This window comes from Brugia malayi, assembly GCF_000002995.4.
Source record: "Brugia malayi strain FR3 genome assembly, contig: Bm_v4_Chr2_contig_001, whole genome shotgun sequence".
Lineage (NCBI taxonomy): Eukaryota > Metazoa > Nematoda > Chromadorea > Rhabditida > Onchocercidae > Brugia > Brugia malayi.
The window spans coordinates 2,482,995-2,493,496 of NW_025062476.1; the positions used below are offsets into that span (position 1 = coordinate 2,482,995).

Sequence of the window (10,502 nt, forward strand, 5' to 3'; positions counted from 1 at the left end):
ACTTGTATATGTTGTTTTGGGTATTGCAGAAGGCAACCAGGTTTGTCTTTTGATCTGTGGTACCAATCTTACCAGAGAGTAACTTATATATGTGGTTATCCGTTGCAAAAAATGATCTTTATGGGTTGAGATTTTCTTCTCAAAAATTATTAGCATATTAATCACTTTTCTTTAGAAGATTAATTAATAATCTGTATCAGTTTGTGTATTCTATCATATATTCAAATTAATATTTTTGAACCTCATCGTTCGGGTTTTTCAAGGACCTAACACTCCAGTCATTCAGAGAGAAGTAACTAAATGAGTGTGAGAGGAGGAAGAGAGTAATATATTAGAATATTTTTCTTTATATAACTCAATATATTTGAGCTGGACTTTTGTATCCTCATTTTTGATATTCTAAATCGAAAGCACAACATAGTGAGATCCTTCCTTTCTTCCACTTTAACATGTATTCTAAATAATGTTGCTTGTAAGTTATTGTGCTGCCAGAATCTCAACTAAACGCTGTAACGATCTCTTTGAAATAATTCAGTCTATCCCTTAATTAGTAAACAAGTCCTTTCATCATTTGTTTTTTTTTAAATCACCATTTTATCTGCTATCCATTCATTTTACCGTGAGTAATAATATCCTCTAAGCATGTGTTATTATAGGGTTTGTTTTTTTTGCGTGATTTCTGAGTTTCCGATTTTTTTGTTCTCTCTTTATTTAAGAACACATTAATTCGACATTTTATGAAAAGCAGGAATAGTAGGATGTCTTTATTTCTTTGTTTTTTGCTAATTACAATCTACCTTTCAGGAGGAAGGTCAGGGTTCATTCTATTCGGGTCGATGAAAAAATATCTGAAGTTGCTGTTATTTGAAAATTTTCAGACTCAAATCTGAGTCGTCCCAACTTTCATATTCTCAATAATATCCGAAATGTCTAGAGCTCATTCCCATTTACATAGTTACAACACTTACTTTTTTTCTCCCGTCATACATTACTTCCGACATTTATGATTGGAAAGTCTTTCAATATACCTGCAGGCACGCTTAAAGCTATTTCTTAATTCTTGCTTGCAGGTGTTGGAGCATTCAATTTTAAAAATTAAAACTTTCTCATTCCATCTTTGGTATATATGTACTCTTTTTCTGTTTATATATTATGCGAAACCAATTTCGTTTTTCATTTGAATATTTTAGAAAGATGCTGATTTAAAACGAGCTTTACTTCTGTCCTTCATTTCTTTTGCGCAGTTCCTGTTTTTGTTTGTTTTGATTTTAAATTGTTTTCTAGGGGAAAAGTAGATTTTCAAATTGTTAGCAGTGCAGACCTCAAGCAGAATTTCTTAGTAATAAGCATTCCTTGAATCCTGTATAACTTATTTCCTCAACTGATGATTTTTATATTGGCTGTCTGATATGAACTCCTTGCTTTTTAAATAGTTTAACCTTAGTACTACACAAAAGAGAATTAATATGTATTTCAGTGCTTGAGTAATTTATTTCATTTGAGATAGCTTGCACGCACCCTCTGATTTTTAATTTGAAGCTTCTTGCATAGTAACGGTGATGGATATTGCTTGAAGTATTACCAAGCAACATGTTCATTTCACAAGTTGTGCGTTCGATTCAAAGCAGTAGCAAATAAGTTTCATTATTTAAGGAGAGAAGTTTCCTCAGTAAACGGAACTCGTTTGAGTGAAAATTAACATTTTAAAGCATTTCTCTTTTTTTTTTTTGCATCCTAAAATTTTGTTCGTTCAGGTTATAAGGCATATTGTGTCAGCTCTTCACCTTATTAAAATCTCATTCTATGTTTGTTGTATTTCTTTTCAGTTTTGACTTTTTTTTATCATTATTTCTAAAATCTCTTATCTGTCTTGTAAAAGTTCACACCAGTCGCTTGTGGTACTGTCAATCTTACATTAATTTCTGTTTATGCTGACATTTTTAACGATAACATGCTTCGGTGTCATTAAGAAAAGCATTTGTATCATTATTATAATTTCAATATGTTATAGCATAGCTTTGGAAACTAGATGTTGTTGCAGGAATTTCATCCTACAGTAGCTCGATGTTTCATCTAACATAGTCATTTTATTTTATTTCTCACGGGAAAATCATATTCATCAGTTTACATTGTTTTTATATAATTTCCATAATTATTCAATCCCAACCTCAACTTAGTTCAAGCGCTATTAGCAAATATTTGTAATGAAGAAATTCGAGTCTTTATTTTTACTGTTTCTCCATTGCTTATTTACAGTTATGTTAATTTATTTCCCTTTCATTTCCAAGAAAAGTTTTTCAAGTAAATTGTTCTCTGTGAATGATTCGTTAAAACATTTTCTTTTTTTCCTGATATTTACTTTTTTTCACAGAATTACGGATAAAGCGAAAACACATTTTGTAGATGTATGAATATATTTCTGTTTGCCATTATTTGCGCAATACATTGTGCTGCTTTCGGTTTTTTGTATTGGACTCAGTTCAGTGAATCGCTTATCCGCAATAGTAAAAACATTTCTTGCTGTTAGAGATAACATTTTTATGGTATTCATATTTTGCAAATTTTTGATTCATTTTTAAATTGAACTCCGCAATTAATTGAATTAATCCCAATCAAACTTGATCATTTTCATCTGAAATTAATGGAGGGAGTTCACTATTTTGAAATGAGCAGACGAATAAGAATTTAATTATTTTGAAAATATCACTTTAAATAATAGTGATCCAATTATGTAGAAAATAGTACTCTTAACGAGTATTGTTCTTCCAGTTAAGTTTCTCATTTTTATTCACAGACGACATTGGACAGATTATTTATAAGTGTCACACTGTAGATGTTTGGGTGAACAGCAGAAAGACAAAATCATTGAACACATTGTATTCATGAACAGTTAATTTAGGGAAAGACTTGAAAATCTCAGGAATTAATAATAATAATAAACCTTATATAAATCTTTTAAAATAATTTTGAGAGCAAAGTTATGGATTAATTTTCGGATAAGCAGGGTAATACATGGTGTGGGTTTCATGCAATTATTATTTGTTTAATTGTTGTTGATTTAATTTTTAAAATTTAGGTTTTAAATTCTACTATTCATTCATCCGATATCCTTTACTCCGTTATTGCTACCGATGATAACTGATTTACTTCTTTTTCAGAAAACTTGGACTGCGTTGTTTCCGCCCTCAAAATTAGTAATGGAGTCAGTATTACCACTCGCTTCGGGAGTAGGCGATAAATTTACTTGGCAAGTTCTGGTAATTTCTTCACTAAATTCAGGAGGCATTACATTGAACACTATTTGTGTGTAAATAGTGATCTTATCTGAAAAAATATTTGATTGAACTTTAAATACGAGAATTTTAATTCTCGCATTCTAAAGCGGTGAAAAACGATTCAGTACAAAGTTGTTTCGATATCTTTGCAATTGCGACTAGGCTATGGCAGGTAAACTTACTATTTGCATTGCAACCAAACGTCTTGAATCCTTCAACAGCTGATGGTAAGTGAGTGTAGAAAAACAAGAAGTAGAAGACAAGGCCACCTAGTGCAACTGACCCACCAATACTGCAGATATGGGTATCAGTAATTACTGTTGTCGTCACCTGAAAATCATTGTTGTTATAAATTGTCAACTGACAAGCAACATAATCAACATTTCTAAATTCACTTCAAATCTAATTTAATGCCTTACAATGATAAAGGGTTAGGTTGTATCAAAACAAGTGAATATAGTTTCAGAAAGATGTTGAAATTTTTGACTGAGAGAAGATCAGGCTGATATAAGTAACAGATCTATAATGTGTAAAAAGGTATTAGTAGAACGGATGATCTCGAAATTATTTCTACTAACGTATAATAATAACAGTAAGACGTTGCTTGAACATTTCAGTGATAGTTTACTAATTTTTTGCTCATCAGTCTACTTCATTTGCAACTAAGTGTCATGTTACTGTAATAATTTCTTACAATCAATTACATTTCTCTCATCTAATTCCCATTCTGATCTTCAAAAGTGACTTTCCATTTTGGAATTTATATAAAAATCAACCAAGGTTGCACAAATAATCATGAAGATGATAGGCATAATAATTGGATTCTGAATAGCATCCCGATGAATTGATTTATGGTGGAAACGAATCCATAGTAGAGCTAGCATTGTGAAAATACGCTGAAGCCATTGGCAGAATGATACGCAATTAATGAGCTGCGACAGATTACCAGTAAATGAAAGTAGAAAGGAAAGTGTAACCTGAAATATGGTCATGTATAGTGGATGTGTAAAACAATTTAACCTTTCACTAATCTTTTCATCCCTTCAATGTTTAATCAAATCTGACTTTTCATTTGTCGTTATAGTATTCCAGGAATTTACAATTCATAATGTTGGCTATCAAATCTTGTGAAAACTTGAACTATTATAATAGGATTTCGTTTTTGAAGAGACCATTCCATAAAAAAGAAAGAAAATTTTTTTTCTAAAAAAGGATAATCAGTATAAAACAATACTAAGGTTGATAATTTTGGTGATTTACATATGAATAAAAACATACAGTTTCAAAATGAAAGAAGGTTCATTAAACTTATTTTAAACTCAAAGTGTCAACTTACAGAAATAAATATAGCCACTCGAGGACTGTTATGTTCTGTATTGGAACAACTTAGGAAAGTAGGTAAATGACCTTGTCGTGCAGCAACATACAAATATCTAGAAATCAATGAATTAATTTATATGTTTGCTACACAAGTGTAAGAGCTTTTCTAACATCAATTAAATCACGATGTTTATGCAGCACTACAACTTTTCTTCATTTTTACCGAAATTATGTGCAAACTGTTATGATAAGTGCTTTTTTTTTTTTTTCAGATATAACTATGGTTAAAGGTTAGGAATAAAAGAAGTATTTACATGTGACAAACCTGCTAGCGCAAAAAAGTGAAGTATTCATGGAGCCGATCAATAAAATGCATATCAGAAAGGGTATTACAGAATAGAATTTGTCTAGTTTTGCTGCCGCAAATGTCTAAAACACAATTCTGAAATCTATTAGTTCTCAGAAATCTGATCTTAGTCTAGGAATACATTATTCAGAAAGATCACATCGCAAATGTTTCACAAAAAAATCGGTTCCAAAGAAGATAAATTTGCCTAATTCCATCAAAAAAAAACTAAATTAGGAACTTGTAACAGCTTTCCCTCCCAACTGTTAAGTAATAATGACTAATAATATTAATAATTAGATAAAAAAGTTAACATCAGCCACAGCAACAGATGATTTCATTTGATCTATATCAAGCATCGCGAAAAACGAAATATTTGTTGCAAGGAAAATGAATGCTACTAATGACATTCCAACTATAATCGCCAAAGGCATTGTTCTGGAAACAGTGTATTTCCTGTCACAGTTGACAATAAATTTATTTTGAATGATATGAAATGAAATTATGAAGATAACTTATTCCTTATACAGCATAGGAAGAAAACATATACTAATTAAAACTTGAAGTACATTAATGTTACACATTTATTATCCTACTTTACTGATGAAAATAATTGTACAGATTTATGCATTGAAATATTCACCCTATATTTCCTACTACTTCAGTACTCTAAAAAAATGTACCTTTTCGGTTTTTCAATTTCTTCGGTGCCAAAATTCAAAACATCCCAACCATCGTAGGAAAATAAACCAGCAAACAAAGCTGCTATTATATGACCAAGCCTAACTTGCGTTCCATCCATTATATTTTGCAAGTTTTGAGTTTCACCTAAAGAATAATAGAGTAGCAAAATTAGTCATCAATTCTTTATAAATTTAAAAATTATGTTATTATTCAATTCCTAAACGCATTTCTCGATGTTTTCTTAATACTGAATTATTTTAGATCGCTCAGCTCTCACGTAATTAGTATACCTTTAAAAATGATAAAGTAAAACCCAGTGCAAATTACAATAGCTGTTGTAATTATTTTTGCAAATGATGCAACAATTTGAAAACGTGATACAAATATTTTCAAAGAGAAAAAATTGAGCATCATCAAAAGCCCTGAAATAAATTTAAAAAAGACAAATATACTGATTAATACATTTTAACTTCAAAAAAGGAAAAAATCTTAAGAGTAGCTCGTAAATGACGTATTTTCTGTTCAGAAAAGTTCAAATAGATAAAATAATATAACTTACACAGTAATGAAAAACCAATAAGTTTTTTTAAGTAAAATTTTTTGGTATCTTCGAATATTTGTAAACGGAAACATTTGATCAAATATTCACTAAATGTCTCAGCTTGAATTGCAAGTGTTGCTGGAAAAATGACAAAACAACCAACACACATGAATGCAAATGCTATCGGATACCTACAAATGATAATGGTTATCATATCAGTTGATAATTATTATTGCTATGAATTATTTAAATAAAACTATATTTTATGAATTGCACAATTTTTTTTTTTACTCACTCACCACTTCACATAGCAAAGATAAGCGAAATCAGCTCCTGATCTACGTATGCTTGTACCTAATTCCACATAACAAAATGCTCCAAGCAATGATATCAATGCGGCAACAGACCAAATAATCAGTGATAAGCCCACCTAAATTTTAGTTCAATTTTTTACATAGTCATTATCACACCATCATGAATAATTCGGTTAATAACTGTTTTTAAAAAAAAAGAAAAAGACGAATTTACCGAATCAACTTGCTGTAGCACCGATGTAGGTGTAATGAAAAGACCAGCACCAACAATATTACCAATAATATAGCTAATTGCACCACATAAACCCATTTTACTTGAATTCGTAATATTTGAATTCTTTCCTATCACTTGGATCACTTTTTTTTTCTCCATTTATTACACAGAATATCAGTTTTAGCTATGACAATATTGCTAAAAATGCTTTTAAATGCCAATCTTATAGCTACTTGAATAAATTATGTGTCAAAATTTCATCAGAAAGTGATTATTCAAAGGATTTTTTTAATTTTTTATTTAAGAGAAAAAATTATATTAAGTCATTTTTATTACTCTGATTTCTTTTTTCTTAACCTTTCTTAAAATGATAATTGAAATTATACCATAACAGACTACCTGTAAAGATATGATAAGAAATTGAATTAGTTTAGTTTCATTTTTCATTTTCATATATTGCTAAATGTGTTCTATGAAAACAAAAAAAAATTTGTTTCCGAAAATGACAATAAAAACTAAAAATTTGAAGAGAGAAGCTAGCTTTGCGTTGCGTTGAAGTAATTATGACAAGGAATGTCAAATTATTATTTGTATAAGGTTTTATCACCTCTGATTACTCCAATAATTTTGAAATTGGCCTTCAAATTGATAAAAAAATAATCCCATTAGTGACATAATTGCTACCAAAAGTTTTTAATCGTTCAATGATCAGAAGCAAATAAAGTTTTTTCTGTTTATTGCTATGATTGATTGGAATGAATTAGATGGCATTTGCAACGAAATAAGTTGAAAGGGGGGAGGGTATAGTTGTGATATTTCAATGTGACACAATATGTGATAGTTTCCGGTTTAGCATATGATATTAGCAGTGACCTCTTCATGAACTTTCCTGAGCTATGAGAGAGGTTCATTCATTCACTTATGACACATCTGACATCATCATTGCTAAATTACTTAATAATCTTACAAACTGCAATGATCAGTGTATTTTTCATTGAGTAAACTCACACTATTTTGTGAACTCACATTGACGTAAAAACGTGTACTGCGTGTACCTTCGGTTATTATAGGGAGTAGGATTCCTTATTATATTGATATGACAATCAGTTGAGATTCCGACACTGATAATGCCCACAAGAACATTTTATTTATCGCTTTAGCAAGAAGTGTTAGATTGTTTTATTTTGGATTTACCTTGCTTTGAGATTTTCCTATGCTAATATCTCTAATATTTCAAGTCAAGGTTACATTTTGAGATGTTTTTACTGATATCCTGATTTTGAAATGAATAAATGATTCTCGAATTCTTGAATCAATCAAGCAGCATCCTTAATTAGTTATTTTAACACTTTCCCTGAAGAAATAAAAAACCCTTCCAGAAAAGTAAGACGACAAAAAGTTATTTAAATCAATTAATTCGTTTCTGAATCTTTTTTGACATTCAAACGATTGACAAGTCGAAATACAACATTCCTAACACTGATTAGAAATAAAGTTGAACAGAAGTGCAAGTAATGAAACGAACAGAAAAAAAAAAATATGCAAATTTTCAATGGTTGATCCAGTAGAAATGATGAATAAACATTGGAATGAGTAGGATTCGATCTTTCAATTCAATTTTATTCTTAGTTCGAAATTGATGATAATTTGATTACTTTACTGCATCCTATTACTTCTAGAAATATCATTAACTTAACACATTATAATTAGAATATAAAATTGTCATTATAATATCAAAACTTTAGTCATTCATAGCAATTCCACTTCGATTTTTCATATTTACATAATATAAATCTAACAGTTATCTAATAAATCAGAAGGTAATGTAATCTCTTTTTTTTTTTAATTTACTATATACTATTTATACTTCGAATACAAATGTTTCTTTTTGAAAGAATAAAAAGCAATTATAACAGAAATATGACAAGTTGACCTAAATATCATTCCATCGAGAGTAGTTCATTTGAGCTAACAATTGTAGCAAATAATTATTAGTGCTAAAATATGTTGCTAAATCAAATTCAAATTTTTATGATTTACTTTGGTAGAAAAAATAAGTTTTTTTTTTTTTTTTTCCAGCAATTGTTGCAATAATTCGGATATCACTGAATGCATTCACAGAAATAAATTCAATCAACTCTTCGATACTTACTTTAAACTTCAAATTGTGCAGAAGCGACAGAATCGCCCCTCATAAAGTTACATTAAGTTGATAAAAACTCATTTCCGCCCCTCAAATCATTTCGATCACTGATTTTTCAATCATTTCAATTTTATAACAAAATCAAAATTAACATAATTATCAAAAAGTGATAATGAATTTTATATCACAACGAATGAATGAAATGATAGCATTACGTGATGCGAGTGAAAATAATACATTTCTGTCAAAAGATGAAATTTTTTAAAAATTATTTTAATGAGGAAAGGTCAAAAGTTGTCACGTGGCCGGATTAGCTCAGTGGTTAGAGCGTCTGTCTTGTAAACAGAAGGTCGCAGGTCCGATTCCTGCATTCGGCATACGCTTGTTACGTTGTACTGTTCATTACCATTGTGTATAGTGAACAACAGGTGCAATTTTAGCCCACGTTTTCGTGCGAGCTATTCTCTTTGTTGCTCTTTGCTGCTAACATACCAGTCACGTGCGATCACGCATACATTACGAACACGTGTTCTTCAACGCCACCTTTTCATTTCGGTATCTCTAGCCGACGATCATCCAAGTGCAGAAACGTAAAACACATACAATAAACGTGATATTTGAGTATCTATCGAAATGTTTTGATTTGATTTCTTCTGAAAACTGCATTATGACTCTAGAATATTTGATAACCTCTCGTGTTCATTCCTCACTTAACCACCAGATCGTACGTATCTAATGGTAGTTTAACGTTAATTCCTAAATTTAAATTTAAGAGATGAGTTCTTGTGATAATACTTTACAAGCAACTTTTAATGAATATTTGATTATCACAGAATCGTATATGAAAAGAAACGATCAAAAGGAAATGAACTGAATTGAATGGCAGTGTGTGCACTTCTGTACAACAATTGTTTCAATCCAAAAAGTGGAAATTGCTGGACACAGAGATGGCCGTGAATTATAACAAACAAACAATGAACTACGTTCTGTCATTGTGTAGCTTTTCTGTTTAGCATTCATTCATTCATAGATTTGTGGGAGACGATAATCTGTTCTGCTCTTATTCTCAGTTAACAATGTTCGATTGTCTTATTCGTTCTAAAATATTTTGCTAGCTTAAATCCATTGTATTATTAAGTTTATATTACCCTATAATTCATATGTAATATCTCTTATCACTCAATAATATAATATTTTACTCTCATCTTTTTTTTAAAAAAAAATTGAACTTTCCCAATCAAAATTTATCTTTTGCAACAAGTATGATACTATCGTTCTTTCTGTGCATATCTAGATTAACATTTGTTTAATTTGTTATGATTTTGTGCTGTAAAAAAGGGAAAAATCTTTTAAAATTCATATAAACTGTAAATTTTAATCTCAAATTAATTTAAAAAAGTTTTTTTTTTTTTTTTAAATTCATGTAACTTTTAAATTTTAATCTCTAATTATTAATGTTTAATTAATTTCTTTCACGAAATTTTGCTTTATTATGTTTAGTTAAAAAAAGATTGCTGATTGAGAAAGCAAAAAGCATCCGTATGGGAAAGTAATTAATGGAAATATGAAACGTTTGGTTAATACTTAAAGGCCGTGTTTTGTTGATTCTATTTTCAGTGCTTATGTCTTTGTTATCTACAGCTCTCGCAGATAGCGTAAAGGTTC

The 10,502-nt window shown here is 29.9% G+C and overlaps 1 protein-coding gene and 1 non-coding gene across 2 annotated transcripts; one reads left to right on the top strand and one right to left on the bottom strand.

Moving 5' to 3' along the window:
• Nucleotides 1-3,154: 3,154 nt before the first annotated feature.
• Bma-aat-6 (Amino acid permease family protein) lies at nucleotides 3,155-6,790 on the bottom strand (the record flags this gene model as incomplete). The annotated part of the gene is made up of 11 exons (XM_001894562.2): nucleotides 3,155-3,324; nucleotides 3,458-3,605; nucleotides 4,052-4,252; nucleotides 4,612-4,708; nucleotides 4,921-5,024; nucleotides 5,256-5,379; nucleotides 5,625-5,769; nucleotides 5,916-6,047; nucleotides 6,185-6,357; nucleotides 6,466-6,596; nucleotides 6,695-6,790. The coding sequence occupies 11 exons, from the start codon at nucleotides 6,788-6,790 to the stop codon at nucleotides 3,155-3,157; spliced, it is 1,521 nt and encodes a 506-aa protein (XP_001894597.2).
• A 2,351-nt stretch (nucleotides 6,791-9,141) lies between these two features.
• On the top strand, nucleotides 9,142-9,214 carry Bm14613. Its single transcript has one exon. It is a non-coding gene; the product is annotated as a tRNA-Thr (tRNA).
• Nucleotides 9,215-10,502: the final 1,288 nt, after the last annotated feature.